The following is a 16,209-nucleotide window of genomic DNA, read 5'->3' on the forward strand; positions in this document are numbered from 1 at the left end:
CAGCATTTACAAGGCTCTAGGTTCAATTCAAAGCATTACAAAACCAAACCAAAACTTCACCTCAAAAGCAAAATGATAATTTGTTTGAATTTTCTTAATTTAATACATTAACACTTAATTATACTACTTACTATTGCCCAGATTTATTAATACACAGTTTCCAGTCAACAAATTTGTATTTTAGCCATTTCTGCATATAGACTAAGTTATATGCATTTTTAAACTAATTGGTTTCATGTCTGAGTTACTCCAATTGATTAAGCACTTTAATTTGGCGCATATTTTAGTATTCCCCATACAATGTCAAAATAGCAACTAAGGAAACAAGTGAATGAATTTTTAATTTCTGCTTAAGTATGTACTATAATGTATAATCATGTGTTTAATGACTTCCTGCTAAAAAACTCAAGTTAGCCAATCTAGAACAAGATGCAATATGCCAATAATTAAATAAGAGACAAGCCTCCATAATACAGATATCTATTTTATTAAAAAAGTTACAAACAGGTGGACTGCAGGGTCGTCTTACAAAATGACAAGAATGAAATCTATTGGAAAAACTTTACTTTTACAAATCTTCATAGGTAATTGTTCAATGTTTGTACTTGTTATTGGAGCTTTTCCTGTTCACTGATAATGTTACAGTACATTAGATCCATGATAATAGGTTACATGATTTATTTGCAGAGCCCTACTGCAGTGATCTGAACAACTCCTAAACAGATGCCGTAGTAAAGACAAGACATATATTGCATTTAATATTCATTTCTTATCCTAATAAGCAACATGCAATCTATTGAGGAAGCTAAAATAACTTTTGGTCCCTTTTCTTAAAATGTGCTGGAGAAACCACCTTTAAAATCACTTTCCCCTGATTCCTGCGATCCTAAGTGAATCCAAGTGAAATCTGCTGCTGAGGTCAATGTCAATGAACACTGTGATAGAGAGAGAGGTGACAAAAGGCGAAGAAGGGAAGGACAGAAGAATATTCCTAGGAAAGAAACTGTATAAAAATCAATGTGCGGACAGTTGAAGCCATCATGAATTATTTGATTCCTCTAGAATTTCACAGAGCCAATAATGATGAGCCGCGGCCACTTAAGCTACTTGACATGTGTGTTGGGTTTTAAAGTGCAAACTCTAAGTATGAATTTCAAGCAGTTTGTAAAGAAGAACCAATGTTTCAGCTGCCTCTACCCTTATACTCTCACCATTGAACCCCAAATTTAAGAACAAGAGCTCACCTTGAGGGAATCTGATCAGGAATCAAATGCAACACGATTTAAAAAAAGGAAATCAAAGTTTAATCATTTTCTACTCATTAATTAATGGCCATGCTGACCAGTAAGTCACATGAATGTAGATATCACTTTATTTGAACACCACACACAATACAAATTTAAACTTGCCACACCCTTCCACAAACCATCACTGCATATAATAGAGCTTTTCTTGACAAAGTTACTGAGCTATTATTATAGATCCAAAGCATAGTTTTGGTTTTGTTTTATTTAGAAGCATGTTCAAACGACTAAAGCTGGGCTCCTAAAATCGAGAACTTTGGTGCAGTAGGTGAGCTGCAGTTACTAACTTCTGCAAATTAAAAGCACACAAATAAAACCAAATAAAAACCCCCAACAAAATACTGTCAAACTTACACAATTGAAAAATAATTGCTAGAAAAAGCACTCGTCATCATGATGTTGAAACTGAACCAAAAATTACTCGTTGTAAGTATTTTTCTTTTACTATACCTGCGTTATTGGTAAAATGTTCAAGTATTCAGACAAAATGTGCTGATTAGGTAAACAACACGGAAGGCAATGGCTATTAGAAAGCACATTTGCAAAAAGAAAACACAGCCAGCCAGAGACTTGGCGCTATTTTCCCTCCTGTTACACAGATTTTTGTCTCTACTACGAACATGCTTCTTGAAAAATAACTAAAAAGCAGTTGTGATAGTGCAAGAAAACATTAACAAATATTGCTTTAAACTATTATTCAGAAAGACAAATATTAAGAACTAGAAATTGTCCATGGTTTTATCTGAATTCAATTTTACATGTGCAGAAGTCTCCCAGATGTCAATGACAAGCCTGACTGGCAAAGCTGAGCTATCTGTTTAGGTATACAATTCATTTACCATGGACACAATATCCCTTTTCAAAGGCATTGCTAAGTAGGTCAGAACTAAGTTTAGAACTTCACAGAAAGAAAAATGTTACTGCCGCAATTCACTGCTGTCAATGAGATTAACACATGTGAAGGCCTGATGGAATCAAATACTTAACTCTTCAAGTCATGCTGTACAGTCAATCTCCAATATCACCTGGAACTTTCAGAACTTGTTAATTACAAAAACCGTACTTGAAGAAAAGGGATATTCCATCCATACAGGTAAAACGTGATCTTTAGTTTCTTTTTACAACACTGCCACACGTAAACAAAGTCTCAAAGTATTAACCAACCATTTAAAGGAGAAAGATTTTACAAATAGGATGAAGCATTGCTACGAGGTAATATACAGAAGTAACCATTTGTTTAAGGCTCAATTTTTTCTCCATTATATCTTTCTTTTAAAAGGCATTGAGTAGGTAATACTGAGTTTGAGTAATAAATACAAGTTGAGAAACTGATTAACGAAATCAACTAACATATTAAAATTAACCCTTTCATATTAGCCATCAATAAGAACTTAAAAAGCTATAAACGGACGGATTGATAAAGAACAGATTTTAAATGTATGGTAAACGTGCTAAGCATTACTGTTAAGGTCCATGGATCTGGAGGGCCAAAGACCTTATGCACTTCATTAGATGTATGGCAACATGCTGTGATAGAGACAGGTTTACCAAGGCTCAGTTCTGCAACCCAGGTTGTAAAGTTCTCCAAAGCAGCATCTGTGCAAATTTCCTCTGAGTTTTTATCTGCAAGTAAGATCAAAGACATCTCATGAAAACCTAGAAATATACAGAAGAACATTGGGATAACCCTTGCAATAACAAACCCAAAGATATGCATGCATACATACACACACATACATATATGGATAGATGGATGGAAAGGTAGACAGAGAGTGATGATGGATGGATGCGTGGGTGGTTGGATAGACAGACAGACGATAGATGGTTAGATAAATGGATGGATGCATACTGCAGGTCACTAGTGTAAATCATGGGCTCTCAGTGGAATTTCATTGTGATCTCCATCAGTTTAAGTAACAAAGTAATTTACTACAAAGGTCCAGAAAAGTCACCAAAAAGCAGAAGTGTAGTAAGGCTGAACCAGAGAGAACACATTGTGTCTGTTACTACTTACAATACTATGACACTTCTCATTTACACATATGATATTTAAAACATTCATACTGATTAAAATGATCTTACAGTATAGAACCTGGGGCAAATGGTGCTTCACTTGGAACTGGATCTGTTCCTATTGTAACTGGAAATGGTGGTAGTCTTCAATGCCCATCATGAGTTACCGATTAGTATACTACTGTTACCAGAGTTTAGGTTTGTGGGAATCCTGGAGTGGGACACGAAGCAGGCCACACGCCCTATGCTAATTTGCCCTTTTTTATGGGCACCCTCCTAATCACAAGAACTTCTCCTGTTACAGACTCCTCAGTTCCCATCCTTTACAGCTGACAGATTTCTGCCTTCCATCTAATAATGGGCGAGAAAAATCCATCATCCAGACAAACACTATGTCCTTCAGCTGTGCTGAGTCACAAATTGGCTTCTAGAGGAGTGAAATTGTGTTTGTTGTTTACTGTAGAAGATAAAAATGTTATATAGCCAGAAACAAAAGAAAAGCGAGTGTGAGACAGTGCCAAGTGAAGCCAGTGTAAGATCTCAACAAGGAACGTCCAGAAACACGTCATTCTAATTTCATTTGACAGACATACTTCTATTAGTGTTCAAAGAGCCTGAGAGAATGTGTTCTCATTAGCTGTAGTATAACCATGATTACTTGGAAAGAATTTCCCACTCATCATTACTGAAATCCTGCCACCTAAACATATTACAAAAATCTTCCTTTTTAAAAACTATCACAAAAACTTTGCCGAGTTAAAAGTAAGTCTTAAATGTAGAAAGCTAAGTATTAGATTAGAACATGAGTTACGTCTGAACGAGTCCAGCTTCCTTATCATTAATAGCAAGGAAAACGCTTCTCTCACAGAGTTGCTATCTCTAGTATATAAAACAGTGAGAAAGCAACTTCATAACTGAGTATATAATGTCAGGAATTGCTTTCATTTCCTTACTATGTTATTGAGTTTTAGACCACTAGGATCACATCATCAATTCTTTAATAATTCACACTAAAGACCCGCCACAGTTAGGGACTTTTCAAGCTTAGAATTTATATACCCTTTAAGCCAAAACAGTATTTATTTATGTCTATAATACTAAAATTTTCACTAACTCGTATTAGACTTCCTCCAGTTAATTTTAAACAGCTTGCCATAAATTCTAATTAGCAATTTCCAAAATAAATATACAAGAGCTTGAGTTTTTCAGGTATGATTTTAACATCCTATTGAATTTATAAAATATGTTGGCTTAATACTGTAACGTCAAAGTGATAAAGTACTTACACGGCACAAACCAGCTTACTAATCACATTCTGTATGACATAAAAGTTACATGTCCACCACTTTCCACCTAAAAATCTCTGAGCACCATTTACCCTATCTACCCACATGCCTGAAGATGGTACGCCAATAAATTCTGAGTCATACTCAACAATATTAACATTGAGCATACCTTTAAACAAAATAATAAGGGTCTCATTCAAAGACAGCGATAAATTATAATTCTCTGCAGCAATGAATACTGAAGCAACTTCTTTCATTAAGCCAAAAGGACAGTATGTCATATTAGTAATATTCAAGAGGGAAAATGTAAATGTCTTTGCTCTCAGTGACAGCAAAATGTTCAGTTTATTAACACCCTCATTCATTTCAAAGAAAATCACTCCAGAATCTTTAAAGGCTGAGCACATGTTCTTCTCGGGGTATCACACTGGGACATGCTTGCTGCAAAGCTGGGACCTGATGCTTCCCTTCACTCCACACCATAACATAATACTTACACTGTCAGCCAGCCAACAATCTTAATTCTGGAAGCTTCTACTCAAAGTCGTGCTAAAGTGTTTGGTTTTTTAAAATATTTCTCTAATAAAATTATGAGAGCAAAAAATAGAAACAAACAATAGTTCACACTTTCTCTCAGTAAATGAAAAAGGATCTCCGAAGTAGAGTAAGCTGGTACACCAAAGTACCAGACACAGACCTGAAAGGACAAAGATCAGTATTTATGTCAGCCTGCAGAAAATGGGAGAGTCTTGATTCAGGACAAAACACATCATTTCACGAGGCAGCAGAATGCCTAGGATATTAACAAAGAGCTGTGAGGGCCTTAGCCGTCTGTGGATGTCTTTTTTGCTTTAATGGCTTTTACAATTTTAAACACAATGGTGTTTATTACCATAATTGTTTTTATCTTTTAGCATATATAGATGTGCGACCACAGTTACTTTTTTTCTTTTTTCCTCTAGTTTCAGACATTTGAAATTCTGGAAATTTAAGTAAGGAGCGTGTGTAGAAGATGAAATTTTCCTTATAATTTTACTTGACATTTTCATATTTGAGCTAAGTATTAGTGGTATTGATGAAGCTCTGTTAAGCGAAGAGGTAGGGTATTTTGTTGGTGGTCCTGTTACCTATCTTGCTTCATTTCTTTACCCTAATTTGTTTGAAGCTTTTTAAAGTCACTGGGATAGGAAGACTAAATCATTAAACTACTCATTCAATGCCATTAAACGTAGATAGCAAAAGCTGACCCCATGACATGCTGAATGATGGACTCAGAGTCAAAGGGAAGGAGCTAGATACTTCTTACGGCCTAGAGCTAAGATCACCAGATGCTTAACATGATGAATTCAATTCTACCATCTCAAATACTATCACCATGTACAGTGACAAGGTAATAGTGTGTGGCCAACGGTGCGATTCTAATTGCTAACTTTGAATCAGTCCAAGTAAAATACTGTTCCCCACAACTGTAAATAGAACTTTCTGAAACCAATATTCCCAATACTGTGTATACTGTGGCTAATCCAAGGCACTTGTGCATATGGTTTTGATTGGATACGTTTTCTAATAACTGACAGAACTTCCATTTTTCTTAGTTACATTATCTTCTGAATTGTACAACTCCACTGAGAAGCAATCCCATGAGGAGAATTGTTCCAGTAGAAAGGCTAGAACGCTTCCTCAGTGGCGGTTCTCCAACTCCATGATGCAATTTTTGTTAATTCTACTGATGGTTCGTGCTAAGCCAGAGGGGTAATGGAGTAAAACTGATCAGCTCACATCCATTTCATTCTACAATAAAAGCCTAATCTTGAGGTTGGAGGAAGCAATCAAAGAGGGACAAGGTACATGAAGTCTTTCTACTGAGACACATCCACAGCCAGTAGAGGTCTAATCAGTCCCCCATCTACACTGAAGTGTCAATCTGACAACTTGTGGGGTCAGACAAGGGCTGGTGAGAGTCTCCAGCAGTAGGAGGCAAGCAGCTCTGTCCACTACTTCAGTCCAGGCTCTCAGGGCTCACTGTTCCAAAGCACGCTTCTCCCCAGTTCAGATCCCCCTCTCCTCTCTGGCACATAAGGATAAAGGATAAATAGGGGACTGTCTCTCTACTTAAACTGCATGCTTGATAAGGCAGGAGGAAAGACAGATGCACCTACAGCATGCACTTTCTGCAGCAGACATCCACCCCAGGCTCACACAGTAATGTTTAACTTGGATATGAACATGCCAGCATTCCATGGTACATAATGTGATTGAATCTTGAGGATTTTCATTGCACATTTGCTGCACTATCATATTTAGTGAAAAAAAAAAAACCAGGAAAAAAGATTAAGAAACGGTTCTCGGACCACATTTGTATTTAAAAAAAAAAAGGCTTGAAAATTCTCATCCATTCTACTCCATCTAAGAAATAGTAAGTTCAGCTAGAATAAAATCCCATTCATAGATGCTTAGCCTTCCAGGAGCCTTTGTTAGCATCCCGGGCATTCTGCTGCACGTGAAATGACGTGCTAGTCTTGAATCAAGAATCTCTCCTTTTTCTTCAGGCTGACGTACATAATGAACTGGGGCTGACATAAATAATGATCTTTGTTCTTTCATTTTGCTTCCTGGTGTTTGGTACCCTTATACACCATTTACTCTACTTGGGAGAACCTGTTCCATCTATAACATGCTGAAGAAAACGTTAGAAAAATTTACAGACCTTCAGGACATAGCAAAGGACGCTGTTCTGCCTTTTGTAAAATTTTTTTTCCTTTGAAACACTCATTAATACCGGATAGACACATAGGACTGCCTCAAGCATCATTTTTAAAAACTCTCCTTGCCAAAAGGTTAGACCCAATTACCACATAAAGGATAACTTTAATGCATATCCTCCTTCTTTTGGGGAAATGGAACATTTAAGTATTTTATTATGACTCATCTTCAAATTCCTTCTGTTTAGAAAAAAACCCTACCTTCCCTGCCCATGCACCATACCCTGTTTCAGGGCCTGACTCAAATGCTACCCACTGGTCCCAAGCAACTTAAACTCCCTGGTTCTTAACCAGGGGCCATTCTACTCACATTCCCATGGGAATATCTGGCAATTTCTAGAGATAATATAGTCAAAAGTGGAAGATCAGAGTATAATATCAAATCTACTGGGTAGCTGCCACAAATGTTCAACACTTGATGGTCCTATCAGAGAACAGCCCTCAACAACAGAAGCCCAGAATACTGAGAATTTCTGCTCTCTCCTTCCTCTCAATCCCCACACTTCTCTGACTTTCTTCTTTTATAGGAGGTTAGTAAGAAAAGTCATCTTTCTCAATAACATTATACTCCAATAGCACACTATCTATTGAAATACTAGACACCCAGATGTAGGAGCTACTTACTTGGGGACTAAAACAAGGGGTAGAACATGGCTGCCCAGTTGCAGTTCTACAAAGAACTTGCTAGAAACCACTGATGGTCACTAAGGAAATCAGGATGGTGGCTGGCTCTAAAGAATCTGCCACACTTCCTAATTTACAATAAAATGACTGCCAGTAGGAGGGTAAAAGGGGAAGAAACAATCCTGAGAGCCAGGCCCTGAAGCAGGTGTTAGGCAACAGATTGGTGACCCAAATTAAAGAGTATTAGGAAATAAATGTGAGGAATTATCAGGGGCCATTCTCAGAACACTAATAAATGTCCCCCTCAGTTAAACACAGCCCATGATCAGCAGCAACCACGGTCTTTGTGTCTTAAGTACTATTATTTCTAACTTCACACAAAGTCTTCTTCTAGGATGCCAGCCAAAACCTTTTCAAGTCACCTTTACTAGTTGAAGTTTGCTCGTCAGTTTAGATCTAGAACTGACAGCCTTCAGGGCTCTGTGACTCACAGAGACTCACAATCCATCACATACTTGTTCAGGTGACAATAAGGAAGGACGAGCACAAACTCCACTAGCCTCAGGTCACAGACCTGCATACCTAGCACTTCTATCTGATTTGGGGTTAGAAAAAGCCTGTATATGGTACACACTGTTCTAAAAGATCCTTCAGAAATCTGGCTGATGAAGTTTCATTTCAGGTGCTACATCTTCAGCCTGGTGCTCAGCTTATAAAAACAACAGCAAGAAAATCAAGTAAAAGGTACACGTTACACAAAGTCACCTAAGAAAATGTGGAATTACTGGTATTAATAACATTTGAGTTTAGTATGCTAATCAACAGAAAGCATGACACAGTTGGCTTGATATATTCAATGCATCCCACGTACACATATATCCCTGTAAGTAATGGAAAAACTGAGAGCAGGAATGTATAAAAGGAGAAACAAGCTCAAACGTCACTTATAACACAAACTATTTAAAGGCAGCTGTAGAAATGATCCACTTCTCAACAGGGGTAACAACTGACCTCCTATGTGTATGAAAGAACTTCACTTTTACCCTCCTTTCCTATATTAATGACAGGAAGGACATTTTATGGGATTTGGCTACTTTGTATAAGGATGAGGTAAATATATGTCATCTGTTCAGTCACCAGTGTGAGAGAAGCAGTACTTAATGGTAAAGATGCTATCACCACACAGAACTTGTTCAAACCTGAAGGTGGTTTATGATTTAAAAGACAGGTTATGGAATCAAGAGGTAGGATTCAATTGTCACCTACATATCATATGAGCCACCTCAAAACTAACTGGATGGGAGACACTATCGGCAATATATAAGCTAAACTACAGTCCCAACACTGACTTTATAAAACAACACATGTACCTAGACATAATAAATGAGTTTTCATCCATGTTCTCGGATGATAAAGGCTGATGAGCAAAAACATTCTGAATAAAGCACTATTGTCATCCTTCATTTTCAAAGATGATGCTACCTGACAAGAGACCTTTTCTAAAAAGATAAATTGGGGGCCCTGAGTCCTTTCTCTAGGCAGCAGGAATAAAGCCAGACCCTTGGTTAGGAATCATCTCTATGACCTGAAATGCCTGTTGCCATTTGCAAAGCTTCTTCTAGCCTGGAGGTCAGCCCTGGCTCAGAGGGGTCAGTTTCATCCTGATACTGTCTCGTCAATCTGGCATTTACTGTGCTTTTCTTAATCTTGCACAGTATTGGTTGATTATGTTATTATCTAAGGGCTATTCTCTGAGACTGTTATCGGATTACAAGCCAGCTGAAAAGATCAAGATATGTATACAATTATGTCATCTTAAATGTTCAATAGCTCAAAGGTTTACATAACCTTATTTTCTTGAAAGCTCATTTAAAAAACATACTACCATTTAATGTAAGGCTTGCTATTGTTCTTAACTTGATTATTTACTAAGCTGAGTAGAAATGATCTGTGCTCAGGATAGTGTCTTCAGACACATTACAGATGATTTAAACACATTTTTCACTTCATCAGCTATTCAGAAGGAAGTTAATACCAGAGGTCACTTAAGTTCCAGAAGTGCAAGGTACAGATGAACTTGATTAAATAATCATTCTGTTAAATTAAATACTTGTATGATTAGAAAATTGGTGGTTTCAATTATAGTGGCTCTCTTGCCCAGAATATAAAAATATTAAAAAGTACCTGAAAATCATTCATTATCTGGTGAAATTATTTCTGAATGCTCTCCTGTGCTCTAACCAGGAGAAAGATGGACTATGGTTTGAATCTCCCTCCAAACGTTATCGAGGCTAAGAAGAAAAACTAGAAAATCACTCCGTTAAAATGTAAGCCCCCTCAAGGGCAACACACACAATTTCTTACCTTTCTTCGGCTTACCTGCACTGATTGACGATGGTTTTATGCTGAGGAATAATGTTTTAAAAATACAGAAATTTAAGGAGGTATCAAATGTATGAGTATATTACCATTAACCATCTGTTTATTTTATACTTGATTAAAACCAAAAGACCCCTTAGTCCACACAATTCCACCAACTAACCTGCTCGGTATGGCCATGTTTGAGGTTTTCTTTTTTACTGGACAACACAAGTTGTACAACACTGATCTTGCTTCTCGGGTAGGGATGAATAGTTCATTTGCCTGACGATCTCAGCAAAAAGTTCATCCACCATTGATTTACTTTTTGCTGATGTTTCCATGAAAGGACAGCCCCATTCTTGAGCCAGAGCTCTGCCTTCAGAAGACATAACCTCTCTTTCTGGTTCCAGATCCACTTTGTTTCCTACTAGGATTAGTGGAACTTTCTCGTATCTCTTCACTCTCACAATCTGATCTCTCATTGGCTTGATATCCTAGTCAAGCAATCACAAAGGGAAAGAACAACATTAGCCTTCTGTATTAGCACAGCTGACACCTTACAAAAAATCACAAAAATCACGACTTGGTGATTATATAAAGCTAAAGTCACATCCTGAAATAAGGACAACAATCGCATTTCCCCCTGACGATTTGAGAACTAGATGCTTTGTGCATCAGGAATATAAAACTTAAGTGTGCACTAACCTTAAAGCTCCTCTAACCCGACCCCCACCTTCAGTCTACTTTGATTAAAGAATCATGTCCCCAAATATGATTCTCCATTCAAACATACAGATGTTTGGCCAGCTCCCTAAACCTGCCTAGTTGTCATCAGTCCTTGTAACACCTGTTAACCCAGCATAGGACTGCGGCATGTATGTAACTCCTAGTCATTTAGCAAGAGGGCTTAAGGGAAAATATTTTAGAGGCAAGGAGAGAGGGAGAAGAGGGAGAAAGGGAGGGGAGGGGAGATGGAAGAGGGGAGAGGGAGAGACAGACAGACAGACAGACACCGCCTAATGCTTAGAAACCCAGTTTTAAGATTCATAGTCATAAATATTTCATTTTACATTGGTTACTGTGTTTAGCCTTGTAATAGCAAGCAACTGTGGTAAAAGTGAACTCAGCCCAAGAAGGCCAATGCATCTGGAGTCTGGGTGAGAAGTCATACGTGTCTTCTCCCATGTTTGCTTCCCTTCTGATTTGCTCACACATGTATTGCATGGAACTAACTGTAGCTAATTCCTAAAGATCAGAGCATTAGCTACTTTTCAGTTATATCAATTTCTGAAGAGAATGGTTTTGCTATAGGAATATTATAGGGTTAGGCCAGCATTGCCTATTTTTTTTTAATTTTGTAACTTAAGAGTTGACTTAAATATAAATATGTATTTGACTAATTACAGTAAACAAAACATTCTCACACACAGGTCAAATATACCAATTCAGTCTTCTCTGAATTGTTAAGTTGCTTTTCTGCGTTTCCTTCTGGAACAAGTTTAGCTACGAATACCAACTTTTGCCTCAAAGGAATCTGACTCTCTGCTGAAACAATGCCACAGTCCCACACTCCATATTTATGTCTATAACAGAGAGGATACAGTGGAAATCTTATGAAACACCTCTGAAAAGACCAGGAGAGTCTGATGATAGAAAAACAAATCTTAGGATGCCTTAGCAAGAAAATACCTGTCAAATAATACCCTTAGCACTTTCTGAGGGAAATGCTTATAGGACTTTTGTGTGGAATGTGACTCTACCTAAAATGTTCTTTAGAGTTATTTGCCCAGAACTTAGACTCTTTACAAAGAAGTTCTTGAAGTTGTTGTATAAGGTTACCAGAAAAATTCATACATAGCACTTTAACTTCAACTCCCAAAGAATGTGAAACTAGCATACTACTGGCTAAGGCACTTAAGATTTCTTAAGTAAGCAACATTAAGTGCATACCTTTAAACGCTGAAAAAATATATATCCGTTTCCTAAATCAATGGAGGTCAATATAACGGGTCAATATAAGGTCATTTATTTTCAAGGAATAAATAGCAACAATTAGTGCATCTCTTAAAATAACATTAACTTCAGTCTGTTTCCCAGTGAAGGATGGAGGGATTTTTCTAAAGCAACTGGACCAGATCCAGGTTGGCTACCCCACTGGGATAGGAAATCTGCACGCGCTCAGCGTTCCCAGTCCCACATATTTTCTTTAAGTATAGGCTGTGATGGCAGCAACGATATGGATCGACGGGAGAAAAGGAGAGTCATCCTGGCTTTCTGTTGGTTATGAATCCCAGGTACTAGTCTTTTCAGACTAGCAACTTCCCTTTCAGCTGCATTCCCCCAAGAAAAATGCCAAGAAAGCAGGACTCGCATGTATTTTGCACTACTGAGATTTAGATTCAAGCTGAGGAACTTAGGAGCAAGAGAGAAGGGGAGGAAGGAAAAGCAGGTACACAGGTTTTAGCTGTGTGTAAGAGAGGATGGACTTCAAACCTCCCATCGTGCTCCACACTTGAGGTTATCTCCGAAATGTTTTGTTGAACTCGTTAATCAATACTTGTTGAAGTGAATAAGCAACTTCAGGTTGTACCATAGGGCTAAAAAAAAAACAGGCTGACCTATTTCGTTTTCACTTTTCTTTTCCTTAAAAATAACTTTAAAATATTTGTCGATGTGCGTTACTCTAGCACTCTCTACAGAAACAATCCAGTGCCTTCCCATACCATGCCAAACTTTCAAAAGCCAAACGCACTCATTAACGCACAGCTCAAGCAAATCAGAAGTACATGTAGGATTACCACACCCCCCTTCAAAGAAATTACAAGACTTGGTTTGATTACCTGAAAAGACTGTTGATTAACCAAACTATACACCAGGATGAAACCTTGGCCGTTTTTGATGTACAGATCTCTCATGGAGGCAAACTGCTCTGTTCCCGCGGTGTCCAGAATTTCCAGTACTGACGGAGAAGAGTCCACTTCGATCTCTTTGCGGTAGAAATCTTCAATGGTGGGGTCATATTTCTCAATGAAAGTCCCGGTGACAAACTGCACAGTGAGGGCAGATTTGCCAACCCCTCCGCTCCCTAACACCACTACCTTGTATTCCCTCATGAGTCTCACCTTCACCAACTCCTTACCCAAGGGGGGAAAAATAACACCCCGCTAGCTGCGCTGCGGCAAGGCCAGGCGGAAGGTGGGCGGAAATGTGCGAACTGGGGAGGAGAGTGCGGAGAGGCGGAGGGCCCAACCGAGGACGAGGAGGAAGTTACAGGAGGGGGAGGGGAAAAGAGCCAAGTGTCGGGTGGGTGGGGATGGGATGCTGATGCCCTTCCTATAGGAACCCAAGGCGGCCCGGGGGGCGTGGGGAGGAGGGATCGCCGGCGAGCGGCCGAGCGAGGGTGGGGAGCCGCCGCGCACCCCAACGCGGGAAGGGGCGGGGGCTTCGCGGCCGGGGGCTGCCCGCCACCCCTCCCCCGCCCAGCACACAAAGGGGCCCGGGGTCCCCGCTTCCTGCTGGCGCCGCTGCCGAGCCGGCCCAAGGCCTCCGGGCCCCGCCGCGCTCACTGCCGCCGGGGCGGGGTCTCTGGGTCCCCGGTTCCCTCGGGGCTCGTCCGGCCTGCAACGAGGGGAGGGGGAGAAAGGGCGCGCGTTAGGAGTCGCCTGACCTCCACACTGGCGCCCGGAGTCGCCACCTCTGCCGCCGCCTTCCCTGGAGCCGCTGCCGCCGCTTACCCTGCTGTCCACAAGCTCCCAGCCGCCCAGGAGGTTCTGTCAAGACAAGGCCATGGCCACCGGGCCGCCCTGGCCTTGCTGCTAGCGGACGGACGGGGAAGGGGCGGGGGCCGTCCGGCGGCGGCGGCGGCCGCAGGGACTCCAGTTGAACCCACCTCTTTTTTTCCTCACCCACCCCCCACCCCCCACCCCCAGCATAAACCCGGAAGGGTTTCCCTGACACACTGGTTGAGGTGCCCCAATTCCCCGAGACTGGACGCGTTCACTTCCGGTGGGGAAAGTCCCACCTCTTCTTCAGGGCGAGCCGGGTGGCGCTAGGGCCGCGCCCTGCGGAGCGAGCCAGGCGGCCCGGCCCGGTTACAGGTCGGGGCAATGGCCTTGAGAAAGGGCGCTTCGGGGAAACCTACAGCTCCAGTGCCTTCACGCCTGAAGCGGTTGGCCGGTTTGCTCGATCCCGGGCCCGCCCAAGTCCCTCAGCTTCTAGGTGTCCAGCAGCTGCTTCTGAGGACCTGGTTCCCTCCTTAGCCCGAGGCCCTCAGCCAATAATGTAGCTGCTGAGAGAACACCAAACATCCCTAGGCTGGAAGTTGCTAGGAAAATAAAACAGTTTAGGAAGTTGAATCTCTTTACTATTATTTCTTTCCACTTGATATTTTTTCCGGAGCAATGTATGCAAAGGAGTCTTAGAGTTGACTTGGGCTCTTGATTTTTGACGGTGCTGTTTTAGTCATGTATGACACTGTACTTTATCAATTAGCACATCTGCCTCACCTCCCTCAGCACACCCGAAACTCTTTTTTTTTTCTGTTTTTTTAAATCACAAGGCTCAAAGGGATCAGCATTAGAAGAAGATTTTATAGTGGACTATTCAGTTTTGTTCCAACTATTTCCAACTAGTACACAGCAAAAAAGGTAACCAGTATTGAAAGGTGACTGCAAATGGTTAGGCCTGTGGAATAATTTCATTTAATCTTTTCATCATCTGCACCGTGTAACACACTGCCCACCCGGCTGGTCCACAGTGAAGCTTTGTTTTAAAGGCCATCGTTCATAGCCTTGAAATTCAAAAGCAAATAATAACTCTAGTGTTAAACTAAATTCTATTTTTAGAAAAAATTGTTACTGCTAACTTTCTATTTGTAAACTTCATGTCAGATCCATGGGGCCACCTGGCTGGACAGTATTTGGGGCTTTTCACCCTCTCTTTATCTGAGCACATTCAGAAACCTGAGAGAATCTCTGACCAGCCCAGTAAAAGTGACTCTACATTTCCTTATTCGCAAGCCCTAATGACCGAGCTGGATAGAGAGATGTAGTACCCAATCCGAAGTGCTAGGCATTGGAAGATAGGCGAATCAGAGAAGTGTGAAATCCCACTGGCCCTGGTCAGTATTCCCCAATGTCACTTACAGTAGTCAAAAGACAGCTTAGTTCAGTTTTCTCCTCGGTCGGTCTCAAGCTGGTGCAGTCTCTCCAGCGAAGTGTCTCTGTCTCCAGCTAGCCTAGGTCCTGCCTGACATCCGAGGCACTCCCTCTGCTGGCAGAGCTTTGGCCTGTGAGGTTTCAGTCTCCCCATAGGTCACTGTTCCTTCCACACGTGCTGTTGCCAGATTTGGAGCTCTGCTGCTCATCTCCCAGTCTGGCTGTCTCCAGACTGTCTGGTGGAATCCACAGCCCTTCGCCAGCCATGCTTATAACTGAGTGTGGAAATTCCTCTTCTGATCCAGCTAGCAGTGAGCAGTCAAAGCAAGGCTGTGCTCTTTCACCAAACTTTCAAAGCATTTCTTTTTGAGGCCATCTCACCTGTTGGCAACTTGAATTATCTCTGCTTCGGCCTCAATGAGGAGAAAGGTCTGCTTTTGCGTGTACTGAAACATCCTCTTCCAAACAGTAGAGCCCCACTGAGCCACTCAGCACTACTGGATGGATGGATGTTAGACACAGTCTGAAGATACTTTCCTTGTAAGGAAGGGCATTGGCTAATTAATTCCACCACTCGTTAGGAAGTTAGACTTGGAAGTTACTTCAATTACAATTTACTTCAGATCATGTTTAAGAGCTTGGTATTTTTCAAAAATTGAACACAGTGTAATTTATAGGTCCAAGGAAACTTTTTTTATATGTT

At 40.6% G+C, this 16,209-nt stretch overlaps 1 protein-coding gene across 3 annotated transcripts; it reads right to left on the reverse strand.

The window, feature by feature from the left end:
- Positions 1–464: 464 nt before the first annotated feature.
- Positions 465–15,573, reverse strand: Rap2c (RAP2C, member of RAS oncogene family). Of its 3 annotated transcripts, none has more exons than XM_087599489.1 (4): positions 15,495–15,573; positions 13,191–13,968; positions 10,532–10,844; positions 467–2,927 (listed from the first exon to the last, which is right to left on the reverse strand). In XM_087599489.1, exons 2-3 carry the CDS (start codon positions 13,461–13,463, stop codon positions 10,566–10,568), a joined length of 552 nt encoding a protein of 183 aa, XP_087455615.1. In that variant the 5' UTR covers positions 13,464–13,968; positions 15,495–15,573; the 3' UTR covers positions 467–2,927; positions 10,532–10,565. The 3 variants fall into 3 exon arrangements, with proteins under 3 accessions (NP_001100420.1, XP_087455615.1, XP_087455614.1); XM_087599488.1 differs by lacking the exon at positions 15,495–15,573 and adding an exon at positions 14,085–14,287; NM_001106950.2 differs by lacking the exon at positions 15,495–15,573 and having other exon boundaries at positions 465–2,927; positions 13,191–13,582.
- Between the last annotated feature and the right edge of the window lie 636 nt (positions 15,574–16,209).

Source organism: Rattus norvegicus, chromosome X (genome assembly GCF_021556685.1).
Source record: "Rattus norvegicus strain SHRSP/BbbUtx chromosome X, alternate assembly SHRSP_T2T, whole genome shotgun sequence".
Lineage (NCBI taxonomy): Eukaryota > Metazoa > Chordata > Mammalia > Rodentia > Muridae > Rattus > Rattus norvegicus.

Bases quoted from the DNA above. Each gene is read 5' to 3' on its own strand.
- Rap2c (NM_001106950.2), bottom strand. From the start codon at position 13,463: ATGAGGGAATACAAGGTAGTGGTGTTAGGGAGCGGAGGGGTTGGCAAA. The intron at 10,845-13,190 runs GTAATCAAACCA...TTGCTTGACTAG, and splicing joins TTAATCAACAGTCTTTTCAG to GATATCAAGCCAATGAGAGA.